Source organism: Dermacentor silvarum, chromosome 4 (genome assembly GCF_013339745.2).
Source record: "Dermacentor silvarum isolate Dsil-2018 chromosome 4, BIME_Dsil_1.4, whole genome shotgun sequence".
Lineage (NCBI taxonomy): Eukaryota > Metazoa > Arthropoda > Arachnida > Ixodida > Ixodidae > Dermacentor > Dermacentor silvarum.
This window is the reverse complement of record NC_051157.2, coordinates 172,402,749-172,425,227: the sequence shown is the minus strand read 5'-3', so window position 1 is coordinate 172,425,227 and position 22,479 is coordinate 172,402,749. Positions and strand designations below refer to the sequence as shown.

Sequence of the window (22,479 nt, the reverse complement as noted above, 5' to 3'; positions counted from 1 at the left end):
ATGAATGCTCATTGTGTGATTACACCGAAAAGAAGTAGTCACTTAGCTCATTTTTGAGCCGATGGCTTTATTTTGGGCGTTTTTGTGAGCGCGCGCCTCGCCGCCCGAAAGGGGTTAAACAAACGCTGCAAGGGACCGACACCCCTGGAAACACGGCGACAGCTGTGGCCGACCTTGGCCGCGGGTGGGTGTTATGAAGTCAAATTTCAGCTTCTTCCGGCGGCCGCTTGGAGGCAAGGTGCAACAGAAAATAACAAAAAAAAGTTTCTCGATCTTTTTTTCAAAGCAGCTTGTTGTATTCGTCATTGTCAACAGTTCCACTTTTGTTCCGACGCAAAAAACCACCCGCCAACTTTTGTGTCCGTATCCCTTTAAGGGCTTCTGTGCCACGTGTGTCATAATGGGACAAACCCCTCTCGAGGCTTTAAAGATAATGAGCCACGGCCCGTGGCACATACCGAGTGGCTAAATGTACAAAAAGTAAATCCGTTTTATATATTTCGCCATTCTATTAAGAGATGGGTCTGCTTCAGAGATGTCGGTCAGCCGACACCAGACATCCAGGTTTTATGTAATTTTTAGTTAGGCATAACAGAGCTTCACATACGTGGGCAACATATAAGGTTTATATGGAATACTTTGCGTTCAGACCGCTCAAATGGTGTTCATAATTGCATATGACATGTATTTATGCCTTAAAAATTCCTTGCTTTCTCTTCTTCGTTTTATTTTATTTTTTAATGCCGCTCGGTGATGCGCGTGCAGTGCGGCCGCAGTGTCGGCTTTCATTCTACTACGTTATTGTACGGTTCCCTTTCGAGAACGAATATTTTTCTCGTTCTTCACGCAGCATGTATCTCTCCCGTGTGTTGTTGCGCATATAGTTTTCCATCAGTAGGTCTTGCGAAACGCAGACAGAGAAACACATGTAACCTTCCGGCTTGCCGCTTCAAACAAGTATACAGCATATCTGCCCCATCTGGCGCCTTGTACTCAGATTGACGGGAAGCGTTGCTATAGATAAAAAAAATAAACTGCTGCGCATCATTTCATTCAAGTTTCCGGCTTCCTCGCGTGACAGAATGCGGAGTAAAATTGCTACGGGATCATTTATTGCGGTAGGACCTCGAGCGCCGAAAACAGTTTTAGTTAGTCATTCTATATTCTCATCTTTGGCCGTATAAGCCGTACGTGGAATTTTTTTCCCTGTCCATACTTCTAAAAAAGAAGGAAAGAAAGCAAGCTGGCGCGGTAGCCTAATTAGTGGAGTGGCTATATAGTGGATACGGCGTTGGGTTGCTAAACTACACGGAACCCGCGGGTTCAATCCAGGTCGCGGAATTCGACGGGAGCAAAATCGAAAAACACTCGTGTACTTCTACTTAGGTGCGCGTTAAAGACGCCTAGGTGGTGAAAACTAAACCTCATAATCATATCGTGGTTTTGCCACGTAGACCCAAGAATTTATTTAAATTAAAAAAGAGTGAGAAAAGCCATGCGGCTGCGTTCTTCAGCTTTATTTTAGGGGTGTAAACAAAATCGTTGTAAATTATTCTCGAGTCTGATTTCCGTGAAAAAAATGTTACGCTAATCCTATATTTCATACATAAATGTAATGCCGTTCCAAAATGTATGAACGCTCAACTCAGCAGCTTGTATATTATAAACGGCTGCTTTCAGTTATCCGGTGCACTATCATAACGACCATAATGAAACAATTAAAGGAACGGCATACCTCACATGCACATGGAGATATGTGCCGATCTGTTGCGTTTGTTGATAATTGTACCACATGGGGCACCCAGTTTTAATGGGTTGCAAACATGGTGAGACTGTCAAAAAAAAGTTTTCCTTGTCTGAATCAAGTTAGCAGATTTACAGGCTGCCCCCAAACGGGGGCGTTTATATTGAATGACAGCTGGAACTTGTTAAGCAGGACTTACTAACACCAGTGCGTTAATTCTCTCAGGAACTGCGCCTCTGCGCAACAGCTAGAACTCCCCGGCAGCACAATCATACGGAATAACAGTCATCACTTGCATCGGTCACTCACCTTCGAGACTTCAATGGTGCAGTTATGCGTTACATTCGAACGGAAACGACTATTCGGCGTCGTATGGTATAACAATAACACTTGCTTATATATATATATATATATATATATATATATATATAGAAGATGGTTTAGCCTGCTGTGAATATTATTTCTGCGAATGAGAGTTTTATGTGCAGTATTCACTAATAAGTGTGTTTGTTACTGCAAACACGTGTGCCTATCCCCCCCCCCCTCCGGTCGGGAGTTATCACTTTTTCAATTAGTGCATTTAGAATATTTCTTATTTCTTCCCTGACACATATATTGTGAATATATAGGTTTATGTACCCTTTGATTTAATTGCCTAGAAATATATTCGCCATTCTTCGCGCCACGCAGTTAATAAGCCTGATTTATTTCACTCTAATATTGTTTTCTTCGATCATTGTCCCTGATCAATATCCACCAACAAGAAGCGCGCGCAAAATGACGCATCAAATATAAAATGTTCTTACGTAGCTTGAAGTAGCAGAGATACCAGTTACTTTTAGAAGACAGTGGTAAAAACAACAGTTCACCTGGCTAAAACTACATTTGGTACCGGCCGTCAAGAGTCATGGGCGCACAAAAGCAACTAAAAAAATTAAAACAAATATACTGCACAGACGTTCTGCGAGAAAAACTGGGTGTCCGCCAGCGTCCGCGTAGCGAACGCGTGCTCGCTAGCAGACGACGCGCTTGACAACGACAGCAAAATTGAAGACGTCGCGTTGTACAATCCATGCCTCAAATATATATGTTTTGTAAAATGGTGCAAACATAATTTTGCAGTTGAAATATAGAACTATTTTAAGAGCGTACTATGTGCAATCGGCATCGGCGCCCGCAGCGAAAGTACGTTGAATATGCTGCGGAGCGCGTTTCCGCCCCAATCCAGTTCGCTCGCAGCGCCCTCGCACAATTTTTCCACACGCGGCGCCTCACCGGGAGAGCGCCGTTCGGCCCACTCCACCATTGTCTAGTACACTAGTTCCGCCGAACAGGAGGCAGCTTCAAAAACGACATCGGGAGCGGGCCCGTGAACGTGCGCGAGCTTGCCGCAGTGATCCTAAGTTTCGGCAAGCGGAAGCGAAACGATAACGCCGCACCGATGACCTAGTTTTACAAGCAGAAGCGAAACACCAACGCTGGACCGATGAAGGAGTTCGTCAAGCCGAAGCAGAAGCGTAACGACAACAAACCGAATGCCCAACCCTTTACCCTTTACCAACTACAACCCAACATTTAGCAAGGGATTGGTTTACGGTTTCACAGGACAAGCTTCGCGTGTCCCCCTGTTCCCGGTAGGGGAGAGGTTTGAATTTTTCTTTTATTGTATGATGGCCCGAATTTGTGCTAAAGCCTCGAAATAACTTCGATATGTGCGCCGAACATGCCTATATAGAGTGGCACAGTTATACAGATTGCCACAGACTCAGATTCCCAACCTGTTCCGACGGTTGGTTTCCAAACATGTTCCCTCCGCTCAGCACCCGATGCACTACACATTGGACCGGTAACTAACAAACATACATAGATATAAACATACATATAAACATACATAAATAGATACTTGGCCCTCGGAAAGTGCGTGGAGTACAATAAGGATGCTAACGCATTAAAAAAAAACGGTGTGAAGTATTACACGCAGGCAACATATGTCATCTGCGAAGCGCTTTGCACTTTTCTTTCGTATTACTCGCCTAACGAAGCGCCGTGGTACAAATATGACAAAATAAAAAAACTATACAGGAATATAACAAAGGTGGCTGAACGGGCATGGTGAAAATGTTGCATAATGCATGTGAGAAGCGCGACCATCTCCATGGGAAGAAAACGAAGTTACAGGAATTATCACTAAGTCCCATCACTTCTGTTACTTCCCGTGTTGTTCATCGTGCTTTTAACCAAATCGGTATTTAATAGTACAACGAGATATCGTATTTGAATGATTAGGCCTCAGAGATCGATACACATACTGTGTGCGGTCCTGAAGTGAACAGCAATTAGTACACGACGCCCGCACTCAAGACGGTTTTGGGAGCTTCTGCGAACTATTGCTGATCTCGCCGCTATCCGACGCTAAGCGGGAGACACGTGGTGCGATTTTTCGTGCGATTCGTCGTACGGAGTGTCAGGGTTCAACGTGGCGGACACGATTTGCGACACATGGTACGAACGAGCGTGAAGCGCGTCGCTCCTCCTAGTACCGGTGCCCCTGCATGGACGCTCGGAATATTTCATAACTTCGCAAACAAAGTTGAAAACAAACGTCTTCGCACAGGTCTTTCGTTTTACGCAAACGATGCCAATAAAGACACGTCTATGCAAGCAGAAATGTCGTCCGCAGTGTCGGATCCGCTGTCAGCCGCCAGTGCGCTTAATTTTCCCGACGCCATCCGTAGCGATGAGCAAGCGCGCCAGCCAGGAGAGCTGCTTCCCTTAGACGATTGCTTCTGTGGCGGCTCTGACCGCTTGCGAGTCGATATCAGGCCAAAGACTTACTATTTCGCGCAGCGTTTTTTAAGAGGCACATGTTCAAGGCCACCTTATTCTATTATTTTGTGTCAGGAGCAAATTGCAGCTGATTTTTTAGCAGCCGTCAGCGGTGAAAGACGCGAGCGTCTTCACCGGGAAGAAAAAAAAAGTCGCACTTTCTCTCGAAAAGCGAAGCATAAATTGCGATAGCAAATTAGTAGAGAGCGCAGTAAGGATAGAATTTTTATCGGCTGTATAAACTTGGACACATTCGCTTACTAACTGAATTAACAATCATGGTGTCAGCGCGCACAAGCAAACATTCGACGATCCCACTCGACGACCACAGACAACCGCTGTCAATACGCTGCCGTGAGCAAGCGCAGCAGCAGTAGCGAGCGAAGTTCGTGCTGTCTATCGCTTGAACGGAAACTGAGCGGTGAAAGCACAGCGCATACAAAGCTATGAGCCGCCTGCAGATCGCTTTCAAGATACGGTGCGGGCAACCGCCCGCAGCCAGGCAAAGTGCAAGTACACAGTTCCAGTCAAAGTAGAAGCCGCACCCATTCCCTCCCACGCTGCCTTCCCGCTTTCCTCCTTTCGCGTGCGAGACTGAGTCACTGATTCGCCAGTTACCCTTGGGCCGTTGGTGCCGCAGCACAACTAGGTCACTCTAGCACAACTTTGCCTCCCCCCTCCCTCCCTCCCTCCCTCTCATCCCCCTATGGCCTTGCGCGCGGCGGTCGCCTTTGCTCTCCGCCGCGCGTTCGCTCTCAGCGAAAGCGCGCATCCCTCGCGCGCTGTATGTGCGTACCTCGCACATACAGCATACGGCGCGCGGCGAAGATTTTATCGCCCTTGGTCTTTATACGGAACCTCACGGCGAGAGGACGATGACGGAGACGGCAGAAATCCGCTTGGAGTGTCCATATAATCGGAGCGGCGATCGACTAGCTCGGCCCCGCACCGTCGGGTCCGAATGGACTGGTCTAATACGTGACCGTGATGTCCCGCTCGAGGCGGTGCCATTTGCTGCGAACATCCGACCGACGCAGCAGTCGTGCTACCCGGTATGACCATATCCAGCGAGTTGGTCGAGCGTGCGATCCGACGCCGCATGCTGATGGAACCTGTCTGGTGCGGCTGTTGGTGCGAAAAGTCGTAGTACGGATCCCGCGCAAAATCTCACTATGTGTTTCGCTATTTATAAAGCGCTGATCCCGTGCGGTCGACGCTCACGCGGCAATATTTAAAATCTAGGAGTCTATAAAATTAGAAACCATTCTTGAGACAAGCACTGAAAAATGGTTTAATACAAAGGCAACGGAGATAAAAGCAGCGATGTATTGAAATCACACAAGTATAAATACTCTTACCAAACACGTGACAGAAATGAACTGCAGCAGAACTGATAGTTGGGCGAGTTGGTACGAATTCATAGTGAAATCTTTTGCGCGCACAATCGACGCGGACGCAGTGAAGGGGGGACACACGAGCGCTTACTCACAATTGTTTATTTTCGGAAAGATACAAAATATATATACGCCAGCTATCTGCACTGAGCATGTGCAACACGAGTCGTCAGCATAAACAGAAAAGAATAAAAAGATTTACCAAGTATTCAAAAATGTTAATTCTTTGTCAGAAATTGCAACCGATGGTTGACATCCATTTTTCAGCACACTTCTTGATATGGAACGCTTCTGTTATTTCACGTGTTAGTTTGTTTTTATCTGAAAACAAAATGTCAGTGTCAATAAATACCGGATCACAATGACATAGATTACAGTGGTTTGATAAATGTGAATGATTTTCTTTACCGAGAGAACGTTCATGTTCATTTAGACGGGTGTTTATGCACCGACCGGTTTGTCCTATGTACATCTGGCGAGAGGTCAACGGAAGCCGGTACACAGCACCTATTCTGCATTTTGTGAATTTTTTATCTTCTTTAAGACCGCAGCTGCATTTGTTTACCTTATTATCAAACTTTTTTGAAATAGCTTGGCACAGTTTTTGCACCTTGTTAGATGCACTGAAAACCACTTCAACAACATACCGGCTGGCTACACTCTTTAGCCCATGGGAAAAATAATGAACGTAAGGTACAACTGCAAGACGCTTTCGGTTTGTGCTAAACCTGTTCCTTGGATCGGTGGGTTGTACACCCTTTACTATTTTAACTACTTTTGCGGCCGCTCTGACTATATAGTGTTCCGGGAATCCCGCTGAAGCTTGCCTTGTTACCTGATTGGCAAAGCTATCTTTTATTCGGTGGTAACAAGATTTTTCTAAATTTTCTAAAGCGGCCTTCGGGCCGCTTTAGAAAATTTTCGAAATTTAGAATTAGAAATTTACAGAAGAATAAAATTGGGTTGGAGTGCATACCGCAGACATTGCCAAATCCTGACTGGGAGCTTACCACTGTCGCTGAAAAGAAAAGTGTACAATAATTGCATTCTACCGGTACCAACATATGGGGCAGAAACCTTGAGGTTAACAAAGAAGCTCGAGAACAACTTAAGGACCGTACAAAGAGCGATGGAACGAAAAATCTTAGGACTAACGCTAAGAGACAGGAAGAGAGCGGTTTGGATCAGAGAACAAACAGGGATAGCCGATATTCTAGTTGACATTAAGCGGAAGAAATTGAGCTGGGCAGGCCATGTAATGCGTAGGATGGATAACCGGTGTGCCATTAGGGTTACAGAATGGATACCAAGAGAAGGGAAGCGCAGTCGAGGTCGGCAGAAAACCAGGTGGGGTGATGAAGTTAGGAAATTTGCAGGCGCAAGTTGGAATACGCTAGCGCAAGACAGGGGTAATTGGAAATCGCAGGGAGAGGCCTTGGTCCTGCAGTGGACATAAAATATAGGCTGCTGCTGCTGCGGATGATGATGACCCACTTCCGTTGGCCTGTGGCCAGATGTACATAGGACCAACCGGTCGCTGTATAAACACCCGTTTAAAAAAACATGAACGTTTTCTCGGTAAAGAAAATCGTTCACATTTATCAAACCACTGTAATCTATGTCATTGTGATCCGGTATTTATTGACACTGTGATTTTGTTTTCAGATAAAAACAAACTAACACGTGAAATAACAGAAGCGTTCCATATCAAGAAGTGTGCTGAAAATGCATAAGTCAACCATCGGTTGCAATTTCTGACAAAGAATTTACATTTTTGAAAACTGGGTAAACCTTTTTAATCTTTTCTGTTTATACTGACGACTCTTGTTGCACATGCTCAGTGCAGATAGCTGGGGTATATATGCTTTGTATCTTTCCGAAAATTAACAGTTGTGAGTAAGCGCTCGTTTGTCCCCCCTTCACTGTGTCCGTGTCGATTGTGCACGCAAAACGATTTCACTATGAACACGTGATAGAAATATATTGTTACGCGAAGAACGAGTCAGTAAGACGGGCAACTATTTACAGGTTGTATTTACAACAGCGGTTGCAGCGCTGACCAGTTAGGTTCACAGCGCGAGCCCAGCTGGTTCTTCCTCTTCTTTTCTCGAGTGATGGCGCCCGCGCGCCTCGGTCAAACAATCAAATACCACACACGTGTAGCATAATCCCCCGGCGGCAGAAGCGACGTCCCGGAGCGTCTAAATGTCATCACTGGGAGAGTGATACTGCTTCGGTCGTGTAACGTGCACGATATCGCTGAACTGGGAAGCAGATGGGGCGTCAGGGGCGATCTCGTATGTGACGGGAGTCACGGCACGAAGCACTCGGTAGGGGCCTGGGTAACGCGACAGCAGTTTTTCTGACAGGCCGACCTGACGCGACGGGGACCATAGAAGCACCAAAGAACCAGGCGGGAAGTGCACGTCTCGGTGTCGCTGGTCGTACAAACGCCTTTGACTATCTTGGGAGTTCAGAAGGTGGTCACGGGCAATTTCCCTTGCGTGAGCAGCGCGGGCGACGGCATCAAGTGCATATTCACTGGTGGGTGCCGCGTGGACAGGGAGAGTTGTGTCGAGGGGCAGTGCTGGTTCTCGGCCGAACAGGAGGAAAAATGGGGAATAGCCGGCTGTGTCGTGGCGCGAGGAATTATAGGCAAAGGTGACAAACGGCAGAGTGAGGTCCCAGTCCTGTATGGTCTGAAGAGACATACTTCGCGAGCATGTCTGTGAGAGTGCGATTAAGACGCTCCGTGAGGCCATTAGTTTGCGGATGGTATGACGTGGATAGCTTGTGCCTCGTGGCACAGGACTGCAGGATGTCAGCGATAACTTTTGACAGGAATGTCCGGCCACGGTCTGTGAGAAGCTGTCGCGGAGCTCCATGTAATAAAATCACGTCGCGTAAAAGAAAATCGGCAACATCTGTGGCGCAGCTTGTAGGGAGCGCTCGGGTGATGGCGTAGCGCGTGGCGTAATCTGTGGCCACAGCGATCCACCTGTTCCCAGAGGTAGAAAGAGGAAAGGGACCAAGTAAATCTAAACCAACCCGAAAGAATGTCTCCGTGGTAATGTCGATTGGTTGTAGGTACCCAGCAGGTAGCGTCGATGGTGTCTTGCGTCGCTGGCATTTATCACACGCAGCTACGTATCTTCGAACGGAGCGAGCAAGCCCAGGCCAAAAGAAGCGTCGGCGGATCCGGTCGTAGGTACGTGACACACCGAGGTGACCGGCAGTGGGGAGGTCGTGAAGTTCGTGGAGAACAGCCGAGCGAAGGTGTTTAGGGATCACAAGGAGTAATGCTGGGCCGTCGGGGTGAACGTTGTGGCGGTAGAGTACGCCATCTTGAAGTGTGAATAAGCGAAGGGAACTGTCGGCAAGTGGAGATTCCAGGCGGTCAATGATGACACGCAAGGACGGGTCACGGCGCTGCTCGTCGGCGACATGGACCAGTGGAAAAACAGAGAGAACGCAGGCGTCAGTGTCAGGCTCAGACGTAGAGGTCGGGTCTTCGACTGGGTAGCGAGAGAGGCAATCTGCGTCCTGGTGTTGGCGTCCCGACTTGTACGTCACTGTGTAGGGATACTCTTGTAGTCGGAGAGCCCAACGACCGAGCCGGCCAGTAGGATCCTTCAGCGACGAAAGCCAACACAGCGCATGATGGTCTGTGATTACTAAGAAGGGCTTGCCATATAAATATGGGCGGAACGTTGAAACAGCCCAGACGAGAGCAAGACATTCGCGCTCGGTAATCGAATAGTTGCGCTCTGCAGTTGTCAGGAGTCGGCTAGCGTAGGCTATACGCGGTCGTGTCCGTGTTGGCGTTGCGCTAAGACGGCGCCGATCCCATAACCACTGGCATCGGTTCGGACCTCTGTTGGTGCGGACGGGTCAAAGTGGGCCAAGATCGGTGGATTAGTCAGAATCGTGATAAGGCGTGAAAATGGGGCAGCCTGAGGGGAACCCCACGTAAAAGGCACGTCTTTCTTCATAAGTTCTGTGAGTGGTTGAGCGATTGCTGCGAAATCTTTCACGAACCGTCTGAAATAAGAACAGAGCCCCACAAAACTCCGGACGTCTTTGACAGACTGAGGAACAGGGAAAGCCGTTACTGTTCGAACCTTCTCCGGGTCGGGTTGTACTCCGGAAGCATCGACGAGATGGCCGAGCACTGTAATCTGTCGGCGCCCGAAGTGGCACTTCGATGAGTTTAATTGGAGCCCAGCCTTGCGGAAGACGTCAAGGATGGCTGCAACGCGCTCAAGGTGCGTCTCAAACGTAGGATAAAACACAAGGACGTCGTCGAGGTAACAAAGGCAAGTTGATCATTTGAAACCTTGAAGCAGAGAGTCCATCATGCGTTCGAACGTGGCGGGGGCATTGCATAAACCGAACGGCATAACCTTAAATTGGTAGACGCCATCTGGAGTGACGAAAGCGGTCTTTTCTTGATCTCGCTCATCGACGGAAATCTGCCAATAACCAGATCGAAGGTCAATGGACGAAAAGTATTTGGCACCGTGAAGACAATCAAGAGGGTCGTCAATTCGTGGTAAAGGGTAAACGTCCTTCTTAGTGATTCGGTTTAGGTGGCGGTAATCAACGCAGAACGCCACGTGCCATCTTTCTTTTTGACTAGCACGACCGGCGACGCCCAAGGACTCGACGAGGGCTCAACAATGCCTTTGGCGAGCATCTTGTTTACTTCCTGCTGAATAACTTGCCGCTCTGCCGTGGACACACGATACGGTCGGCGGTGAATGGGAAAAGCATCACCAGTGTTTATCCGATGCTGAACTAGGGACGTCTGACCAAGTGGGCGATTTTCAGTGTCAAATATGTCGTGGTAGGACAACAAAAGGCGATATAGGGCGGCTGCTTGGTCAGGGGCGAGGTCCGGAGCGACCATGGGACGTAATGGGCCCTCGAGGTTCAAGGCATCCTGTGGGTAATCAGGAGGATCTGGAGACGCGTCGGCTGCAAAAGCAGTGACGTGGTCGTCTGTCACAGACCGGAGCGTGGCCACCACTATGCCTTCAGGTAACACTTGCTTCGTCAAGCCAAAATTGATGACGGGGAGACACATCCGATTAGCAGCAAGGGTAACGATGGAGTGGGGCACAGAGACGTCGCGCGCCAGGAGGACGTCACGAATAGGTGCAACGACATAAGTCGCCATCAGGCACGGTTGCCGTTGAGGCCAATTCGACGAAGGTTAGGGCTTTTGGAGGTAACCGAACAAACGCTGTAGTGCAGAGGGTGTTCGGTTTTTCGGGGCGAACGTCGGAAACAAGAAGCTCGAGGCACAGCGTACCGGTGGAACAGTCGATGAGGGCAGACTGCGTCGTCAGAAAGTCGAGCCCGAAGATGAGGTCGTGAGGGCAACTGGTCAGCACGGTGAACAGGACTGGAACGTGGCGGCCAGCAATTCCTACGCGCGCAGTGCACATACCACTGACGGCAACAGTGGCGCCATTGGCGACGCGTACGGCCCGAGTGATGGCAGGCGTAAGAACTTTTTTGAGGCGACGACAAAGATTAGCGCTCATTATGGGCACTTGGGCTCCAATATCAACCAATGCCTTGAATGGAACACCATCCACGTCTACGTCAATTAGGTTCGCGTTCGTGAGGAGCGTCAGCGGAGGAATTGTACAGGACGGACGGGAAGCAGCACTACCTCCAAGAGCTGCATGGCCTAGTTTTCCGTCCGGCGGTTTGGCGAGGAAAAGCGGCGAGGTTGGGGCGACGGGGAGCGACGCCGTTGAGGCGACGGCGATCGCCCGGAGGAACGGCTGTTAGGGGCATCAGAAGTAGAGTACGGACGGCGAGGCGAGTAACGGCGAGCGTCGGCGTATGGGCGAGGAGCAGGGAATGAGCTCCAGTACGGCGGCATCCAGGTGCTGCGGCAGTGGCGGGATACGTGACCAACTCGGTGGCAGCGGAAGCAGATCGGTTTGTCGTCGGGGGTACGCCATTCAGCAGGATTGCGTTGTCGGGGAGCGAAATACTGGTCGTTGAAGGATGTGGCCATGGGAATGGATGCCGAATCAGGTCGGGAGACAGAGCAGGCGGTAGGGATGCCAAGGTTTGCAATTTCTTGCCGCACAACTGCTTGTATGACGGAAATAGTAGGGGCCGCTGGGTCAAAGGTACCGTCGAGGGGTCGTGGATGAAGGGGGGGTTTGTGACGTTCTCTTGAAAAGGTCGTGTGGCAGGAAGAGCGGAGCAAGAGGACGTGGCAGGGGTGTTTGGGAGCCGGGAAAACTGTGGGACGACGCGGCGGCTTTTGGCTACCTCGAAGCGGCGGCATTCTTTGACGATGGCGTCGACAGTAGAGACGTCGTTATAGACGAGCAAATTTAAGGCGTCGTCCGCGATGTCTTTTAGGATATGGCCCACCTTATCAACCTCGTTCATGTGCTCGTCGACTTTCCGGCAAAGCGCGAGCACTTCCTGTATGTGGGCGACATACGATTCTGTCGACGACTGGTAACGGGTAGCAAGCACCTTTCGCGCAGCCTGTTGGCGACCTGATGGGTTGCCAAAGAGGTCGCGAAGCCTCTCTTTGAAAGTGTCCCAGCTGGATATCTCAACCTCATGGGTGCGAAACCAGACAAGCGGTGTCCCGTCCAGATAATATATAACATTGGCAAGCATGATGGTAGGGTCCCAGTGGTGGCTTCGGCTAACACGCTCATACATGCTGAGCCAGTCGTCGACGTCAACGCCATTTTGGGCGGAGAATGTCCCAGGATCACGGAGACTAGGAAGCGTAACGTACGTTGTGGTAGGCGCCGCAGGTGTAGGTGGCGACGGGGTGTTTCCATCGGAAGCCATGGCTGAGAAGACGACGGTGTGGCCGCTTCGGAGCTCCGTGGCGAGGACGGGGAACGTTCCACCTCCACCGCGATGTTACGCGAAGAACCAGTCAGTAGGACGGGCAACTATTTACAGGTTGTATTTAGCAGTTGCAGCGCTGACCGGTTAGGTTCACAGCGCGAGCCCAGCTCGTTCTTCCTGTTCTTTTCTCGAGTGATGGCGCCCGCGCGCCTCGGTCAAACAATCAAATACCACACGCGTGTAGCAATATATATATATATATATATATATATATATATATATATATATATATATATATATATATATATATATAAATGCGAAATATCAGGCAACAAGACACTGACAAATCACTCTAGGTAGAGGATATTCGTAGATAAAGTTTCTGGGTGCTCATCAACCATATAATCTGGTTGCGCATCATCCACCAGCGCTGCGTTCGTCATCCTTCCCTTTGCATCAAGTAATGTTTCATGGTGCTCGCCTGACGAGTGGAATAACAACTCATCTATCAAACCATATTGAGGTAGAGACCGGCTCTAAATACGTATTTCACAATTCGATCAACATCCTTTTCAAAGCTAAAAAAGAGTGAGCAAGATACAACCGCAACCTACTCTCGGTGAGCGATGGCTTGGCGAGGACGATGCTTGCCCCAGCCACTAAGCAGCTGCACATGGCTACGAAGTTGTCAACACTGTTGCCCACGTGGACGCAGATGCGATCACCCGGCCGGACGCCATGTCGTTGCAAACCCGCAGCATAACGCCTTAGCCGAGCGACAAACTCACTTTTAGTGAGTGTTACGGAATCGTCAATCTGCGAGGCAAGTGGGAAATGCAGATTATCTTCCATACTTCAAGAAATGCGATACTTGAGAGCTTCAATGCATTAACCTAAATGTAAGATAGAAGTTCATAAATATTTTTCATGAGCATAACTTTCAATTTTTTTTCAGTCATTCGAGACACAGTTTACGCAGAATCTTTCAGGATAACGACTGACGTAAGAGGTACACCTTAGTGGGGGACTCCGCAATTATTTGGCCACCTGGAGTTCGATAACATGCGCCTAAAAATAACTGCGCAATCAGTTTTGCATCTGATACCAATAACTGCGCGGCATGTCATCTGCTCGGGAAGCAGATTCATATTAAAAACGCAAAAAACCGAACGCCGACCAAACTATTGTTGTTGAAGGGGGTTGATGTCTTGGCTCCCACACTGAAGGCTTGTTCACAGGGAAAAAGGCTTTCGTGTGGAAGCCGCGACAACTACGCCCTCCGGCAATAGCTTTTTAGTCGGAGTTCTGTTGTGAGCGTTGCTATTATTTTTACGTTTCGCCGTCATAGAAGTGCAACCGCCGCGGCCAGGATGGACACCGGGACGTCGCATACAGCAACAGGAAGCTATCGCCACTGCCTATATACCGCGGCTAACCTGGCCTGTGTGTAGGACCTTTCCTGGTGTCATAAGAAGGTTTTGCGCGAGGCCAACTCCAATTTCGATATTGTAAAAAATTTAATCAGCAAGATCTTGATTTTTTATCCTCACATATCTGAGAAAAATGTCCAAAATCAGCCAGCTTGCCAACAATTCAAACAGTAAGTTTACAAATTTGTAAGTTTGCGCAACGAAGATAAATCCCCGTTCTGCAAAATTTATCAGACCATCTAGAGCGGACGCACTTGATATGAAAGTTTGCAGGTTGCGAAAAATTCATGCAGTGCACGGTGTCCCAGGGTGTGCCAACTTTCAGAGGCTTTGGAAGGGTTCTCATTGTAAGTTAGTGGTAAACTACCGAGCAACGTGTTATACATAATTTTACTCGTGCTATATTTAAATAGACGCAGTTTCACGCTATGTAATGTCTTGTTTTATTACTAAAGTAAAGTTTCAGAACCGGATGTTTGCGTTTCGTTTATATTTTCGTATTTCGAACAATTTTACTTACAATAGTTGACTGCGTAAGTAAACATTTCCCGCCTACCGTTACCAGATGTGAAATCTTTCTTTTAATTGCAAAACAATCTTCAATAACTTTGGTACATGGGATGCCCAGAAAAACAAGTTCTCATTGCCCATGTACGCTATTGACGAGTAGATGCGAACTCCCGAGCTAGCGCTCCCTCTTAGTAAAAAAAAAAAAAGAAGTAAACATTGTTCTTATAGCACAACACACTTTCTGGAACTACTCATTTGCCTCGTGTAGCGCGTTCAATAGTTGTTACAGTGGGGGGAAGGGGGATTACATAAAAAATGAAGAAGATAAACATAATACAGGCAGTATAGGAAAAAACACCACACCATGTTCATGTCTATATTATTACATCATGAAGCGACTGTACGAACATACCATTTGAAGCTATGGTGACAATATCACTTGGTAACCGATTCCAGGCTCGAGTACTATTAGGGAAAAAAGGCTTACTAAACACGTTAGTTTTACATAAAGCTTATTTCACAATAAGTTCGTGATCTTCTAGACATGTAGTCGGGCATGCGATCTATACCTGTTATTGAATGAAATATATCATGGCACAGTTTCACTCTATGATTTACTAAATGTCGCTCTTGCAGCATGTCCCAGCCATTTTTTCGCGTCTGTGACATTACAGCTTCTTGAGTAATTTTCTTGGGTGCAGGCCGCAATACAGCATGCTTCCCATGAAGCACGCTATCTTTCTACAGCATACTCTTTTACGCGAGGAAAAACAATTTTCTATAGCACGTATTGAGAAACACAAAGCTGTATCGGGATTTTCATATGTTGCTATAAAATTTGGTCATTGGCACTGTTAAACTAATTATAATATTTGAGAAGTTGACTAATTAATTAAAACTAATTACCTGATTAGGGGGAATACCATAAATAATCGGAGTATCTCCAAGCGACGGAAAACAACATTAGCTTGGTTCTGTCCAGCTACATAGCATTGGCATATTTTTAAAGTTTCTGCCCAAGTTAAGTGAAACACCCTGTATACTTGCTGACGAATAAAAAGCTTTAAGCGCAGTGCGAAATGGTACATTTCGCACTGCGCACTGCGCATTTCGCACTGCGAAATGGTTTGAAGCAATTGTTGAATGTTTCGCCTGTGAGCAGCATATTTCTTTATGAAAGCTATTCTCATTCGACAAGATGTGTTCAGAAATTCGCGAGACGAATGTTTATGTTGATGCTAACTAACTGCAGTATACGCGATACGCTTTCTACGCACAAAAGAAAAATAAAGAACGACCTATAACGCACGGCATGTGGTATAGTGTGGGAGCGCATCGTTTCACAGCGGCGGCTGGGTTTTCTTTTGCATTTTTGCAATCGCTTCTCTATACGGTAATCATTTGGTAAGAAATGATGCAGCGATAAAAATGGGCCCGTATATACTATGTATTCATCGCTGAACATTAAAAAGAGAACTACATGGCTGACACCCGATCCGCCTCTATCTTCGTCGGAAACTATAAGCTTGTCACCAGTAAAATAATATTTAAATATTTCATTTTATTTAGGTTCTTTTCGCGCAGACAAATTTCAGACAAACTAAAAATGTCGTTCGATTTCAGCTTGTTTTCGCAGTAATGGTCACATTTATTTGTTAAGCAATAAGGTGGCCCCAGCTCAACAACTCCGAACACTATATGCACACCGGGAGATTGTTCCTGAACTTGAAAACAGAGTCGCCATCAGTCCGTGTATAGTGATGGCACTCGTTTCACGGTTAGCTTTCACGTAGGTTAACGTTTAATTGCAGAAGAGCTATTTGACTCTGCAGCTAGCGTAACCAATAACTCAGTGACAGGTGGCTAACTTGTGACTTTACGGCACCTTACGTTGCAGTTACATGCCCTTGGCTTTTGGTGAACACAATAAGCAGCATTATGCTTTATAACGCATAATTTCATTTTATATGGCAAAATACAATTATTTAGGCAAACGTACTATAATTTAGGACAAAGAGTAAGGCCAGATATAAGTTATGCAAATGTGCACTTCTATAAAAGTGGCAAAGAAGACCGCTTACCAAAGCAGGCTTGTCGGGATCCGTGAGACACGCCTTCTTTGTTGCTTCGAAGAACGAACAATTGAAAATTTCAACTTCAGGATAGGGCGAATATACGATGCCATCCTCGATTCGAGCCTTCATTGTCGACCGCCACTCCTGTCTTCGGGACCGAGTTTGCTGTTGTGGTCGTTCTTCTCTGCCGCTGAGAACAGATAGACATTGAGTGCCGGCGTAGAGGCCGGCAATATTTGACGCGAGAGATAGAGGAGGACAAGCAGCATGAACATAAGATAACGCCGCGGTACCAAATAATTCAACGTGACGGGCTGTTGCAGCAACATCGGCATTGAAGCGTTGCGTCACGTACAATGTTTCAGCCACGGAGTGGCTGAAACAGATGATCCTTGCTTTCCCTAGCTCTTATCATGTGCGCACGCACAGAAAGCAATGCCTGCTATCTCGTCGTGCAAGGCGTGTGAAACCGCCTGGGTAATGGAAATAAGGAAGTCAAACTGCAGAACTTTCCTTAGTCTTCCTGATTACCTTCGACGCTTTCTCTAAAAAAATTCTAAGCCATTTAGCGCTAAATGCGCGAGACATGCGTTACCACTACACTTTTTGAGTCTCGGATACATGATTTAAACCACGTTCACCACTTTGCAGAGTGTTGTTCAGGAGCTCAATCGACAAGCGTCATCCCTCATCGAGGAGCTAATTGCAGATGATGGTGGTCCGGAGCAGACAACTGTCAGTTGCACTATATGTGTATATTTCTGTTTCTATGTGTATAGATTTCTGTTGCTCAATACTTGCTGCATAAAAGTGTTTTTCCGAGCGTGAAAGAAGTCCTCGAATACACGCAAAATTGCCGCGCGTCTGGCCGCTCGAGGCACTTGGCGTGTATTCGCGGGCTTCTTTCACAATCGAAAAACACTTTGATGTAGCACGTATTGAGCTACAGAAAGCTGTACCGGAAGTTTCTCAAGTTGCTCCATAATTTGCTCATTGACATTTTTAATCTTAGTATATTTGAGAAATTGATTGATTAATTAAGACAAATTAGGTAATTAGGCAGAATGCACAATATAATATGAGCATCTCCAAGCGACGGTAAACAACATTACCTTGGTTTTGTCTAGCTACGGGGTATTTGCATATTTTGAAATCTTGGTGCATCATAGTTGGGACACTGTGTATATACAAGATAGTCATTTTTAAGTTCTGTGTAGATATTACTTTACGACACTCATTGCAATTTATGAATTCTAGCCGCTAAGCTAGTCACGCGCACCCACTTGGAATGAATTTCCAGAATAACAGCAGTTTGGAGATATGCGCCATCGAACTCACTGTAAAAATACACTGTTGTTCCACTTACTTTTTTACCAAAATGCTGTTTCATACATAGAAGCACAAACGTAACTGGAACGCCCTTGTATTGCGTCCCACATTTTTAGAAATAATGTCTCGAAACTGGTGTCATCCTGGAAATTCATTTCAAGTGGATGTGTCTTGTATGTTCACCGGTTATAATTCCTAAATTGCAATATCCGTCGTGAAGTAATTAACAAAATAGTTCATTACTCAATTTTTGTTAATTAGTTGAATATGTGTGTCGATTTATAATGCTACTAATGTCCACCTCTTCGAATAACCCAGCTCAAAGATAAGCATTATGCTACCTGCGACATGCGATTTTTAAAAATTCCTTATAACTTTTCATTTTGAGCACCCGGTATATAGTGCAACTGACAGTTGTCTGGTCCGTCACTAGCACACAACGCCAACAATTAATGAGAACAAGGAAAGCATAAGGCTAATTACTTGTATGCGAATTGAAATGTAGAAATTATAAGGTAAAATTAAACTGAAACGAAAAAAACAAGAGGCCGCCGGTGGGACACCAACTGGTCTTCACATTACGCGTGCGCTGCTATCACCAATTCAGCTACCGTAGCTCATATATATATATATTCAATTTTCATTCCCAGTATTCTATCATTTCTTTACTTCAATTAGTAAGTACAAGTTATTTCCCCTATGTTGTCCGTGGTGTCTTTTTGGCTTCTTATAATATGAATAATAAAAACTGGGCGTCTCGGCTCTCTTTATTCTCCGTCCTTCTATATACATATCTCGGAACTTGTAGGTTGAGGACGCACGTACGAAAAAGACGATACCTTATTTCCTACGTTGCTGCCATAAGAAACTACTAATTTGTTACGAAAGCTCATTCAGGGCACTTTTTTTTCGAAACGCCTCATAACGGCAATGTAATAAGAGGAACTTGCTAATTTTAATACTAGAATGTGAACATAGTTTAAAATATTGGCTGTTGATTATCATCATCAGCAGCAGCCTATTTTTTTATGTCCACTGCAAGACGAAGGTCTCCTCCCTGCAATTACCAGTTACTCCTCTCTTGCGCTAGCTGATTCGAACTTGCCCCTACAAATTCGCTAATGTTATCACCCCACCTAGTTTTCTGTCGTCCTCGACTGCGCTTCCGTTCCCTTGGCACCCATTCTGTAACTCAAATGTTCCAGCGGTTATCCATCCTACGCATTACATGGCCTGCCCAGCTCAATTTTTTTCTCTTAATGTGAACTAGAATATCGACCATCCCCGTTTGCTCTGATTCCCGCCGCTTGGTTCCTGTCTCTTAACGCTAGGCCTAACATTTTTTTCTCGTTCAATTGCTCTTCGAGGGGTCTCTAACTTCTTCTCGAGCTTCTTTGTTAACCTCCTAGTTCCTACCTTATATGTTAGCGCCGGTAGAATGCAATGATTGCACACTTTTAGTTTCAACGACAGTGGTAAGCTTTGGCAATGCCTGCCTTATTCATTGCAATGCACTTTTATTCTTCTGTAAATTTCCTTCTCATGAACAGGGTCCCGTGTGAGTAACTGAGCCAGGCAGGCGTACTTACTCCAGAGACTGACTGGCGATCCAGAATTCTTCTTCATTTGCCAGGCTGATGAACATTGTTTGTATTTTGGATATTAAGTTTCAACTCCACTCTCACACTTTCTCGGTTTAGTTGTTCATTATTCGACAACTATTGAAAAAGTATGTATCCGATAGCCAATTCAATTTGATTCAATCTTGATTTGGCCTGTATAATTACTATTCGTGCAAACTTGCGACGGAGCCACCGTTTGCCTGGTGAGCCGCGCGCGGGTGGGCGCGCTCGTTACCTGGGGCGGCCGGTGCCGTACCCTCTCGTTATACCTGAAATAAATGAGCTGACGTCACCAGCGGGACATATTTCCCTGGGAACCGCCAGGGAAGGACGCAGCATTACCGTTGCGTCCTTCCCTGACGACCAGGGCTATGAAGACGTGCAAAGCCACGGTATAGCAAGTTTCAGCCCTCTAGTACAACGCCAGCGTCACGTTGGCCAATATTGTGAAAGCTTAGACATACACTGCTATACTAGAGCGTCTCATCACATGGCGAAGAGCCATGGTAATGAAGATGGCCAGGCCATGAGGTGGCTAATAAGCACGCTGCTCTACGAAATAACAAAAAAATAGTTGATGCCTCTTTTATCGGAATTAGTGTTATCACGAAAGGAAAAAATGCATTCTAAGAAACAGTGGCAGCTTTGTTGCACATTTAGAAATACAAATCCGGAGATGTGCACAGTCCTTTTTTTGATAATTGCAGTCAAGCTCGAAGGGCGAAGAAATGGCAGCGATAGCAAGCACACGAGGCGTGTGCTACTGCGCAGCATAAACCACGCGTCAAATGTATATCCGACACGGCGATGAGCGTGTGTGTGTGAGGAAACTGCACAGCTCAGCTGGCCTCGCGCGCTCATACACATCATGTTCAAAGGTGAGCCGGTTATCAGATGCGCAAAAGCAGCCTGCGACGCCGCGGCAGCGGGGTGATCTTCCTATACCTCCCATTGGTTCTCCAATAGCAGACGCTCAGTCGACGCTAGCGCCAAGGCGCACTTCAGTTAGGCCTTAGCGGATGGATGACGGTACTACGGTGGCGAAAAAGAGAGAAAAAAAAATGTGGTTGATCCCTCTTATATAGGAATCGGTATAGAACACGAAAGTGAAACGTGTCTTCACAGAAGTAGTGTAATGTTTATTGCACATTGATATATAATGGCTATTGGTGTTTTGTGGCTAAAGCGCCCTTAGGCGTTGATGCACCCACGCTGACGCCTGGTGGCACGTCTCCTCCATCACGACTACCAACGTCGATGACCATGAGCAACCGTCGTGCATATGGAAGCTGCACTACGCTGCACACGCTAGCACAACGCGAAAGACGAAGCACGTAACTGACACACTAATACAACGCGCAAGACAAAGCACGTAACTGAATCGTCACCGAGTCAAATCAGCGTGTACAGCGCGTCGTAATTGCAGCCTCCGCGATCAACTTCAGAAACATTTTCAGAGCTAATTGCGGAGGCCGCGCTCCGCTGTGCTGAGTACGGTGAACGCCACCTAGGTGGCGTTGGTAGTGCTTCTTGATGCCAGCGTCCCTTCGAATGCTGGCATCGAGGCGTCGTAGTGCTGAGACCACCGAAGCGTTCACTGTCGGTGCGCGTTAGTGTCATAATGCAGTACTTCTCTTTTCTGCTCGTAGGCGGCGGCACCGCCCCGAGCAAGAGCGCAGGTACACGGAGGAGTGTTAGATATATAAGGCGCGTCTGTGTAGCTCTCTGCAAATGCGTTTGTGGCGCAATGGGTTAAACGCTCGGCGATCTATCGTCGCGAACCGAGAGGGTCGTGGGTTCGATTTCCAAATTTTGCATGTTTGTGGAACTTTTTCTTCTGGTTTCTTTCTTTGTATTATGTTCGTGTATGTTCGTGTGACGTATTTCCGTGACGGAAATACGTCAGTGAAGACTTGGTGGACCCCGGCATAAAACACTTTCGTGTTAAAAAAAGAAAAGCGGCGCGATTTTGTTTACCTTCCCTCTTTCGCTATAGCACTTTTCTCCTTCCTTTTTTTTATGATAACGTTGTGCCGCTCGTTTCTCCTTTTCCTCTTGACTTTCATATCTCTCTCCCATGCCTCACCTCATCCTCCCCTCATGCCTCGCGCAATGCTCTTTTTATTTCTTTAGCTGTCCACGGCGCGCTTTTCTTTTTTTTTTTTTTTGTCGAGCGTTATCAGACGCACCGCCGGACCGAAGCGCGCGCTCCGCGCTCCTCTCCAGTCCAGCCGTGTCATTCGTGCATTTGTGCTTGTGCGCAGTGCATTCTTTTTGTGTTTTCATGCACACAGTCGCGTTCATTCTTACAATCAAGCAAGCATCTGCCCAAATTGTATTAAAAATAATTCCGCTTTCAACACAACAGTTCTTTGGACTCACTTTATTGTGTTCGTTTGTGAAAACCAGAATTGGAGCAGACAATGCAACACACTATAGAATGCAACAAAACACGGATGGTGTTTCATCTACGCACGTGAAAAAAACATTTATTGTAATTGATCTAATGGCCAATGAGCAGCATAGCTTCTCACGGCCTGCTTCTCGCACGGTCCATAAAATCGACCTCCGTGAAGTGCGCCGAGCATATTCTGCGGTTGTTGACCTTGTCTATGGGCAAACCCATTAGGCCCATCCTTCCTGCGTAGGTTAAAAACGCTTCCATCCTGAAGAATAGTGAAGATCATAAATTACAACATCGCAGTT

At 46.8% G+C, this 22,479-nt stretch overlaps 1 protein-coding gene across 1 annotated transcript in view; it reads right to left on the bottom strand.

Moving 5' to 3' along the window:
• LOC119449043 (uncharacterized) overlaps window positions 1–17,007 on the bottom strand; it is a 52,425-nt gene extending 35,418 nt beyond the window's left edge. The window contains exons 1-2 of the mRNA XM_049666626.1: window positions 16,829–17,007; window positions 13,422–13,623 (exon numbers count right to left, since the gene is read on the bottom strand). Of these exons, the coding sequence (XP_049522583.1) occupies window positions 13,422–13,623; window positions 16,829–16,951 (325 nt within the window). The 5' untranslated portion in view covers window positions 16,952–17,007. The remainder of the gene's footprint in view (window positions 1–13,421; window positions 13,624–16,828) is intronic.
• Window positions 17,008–22,479: the final 5,472 nt, after the last annotated feature.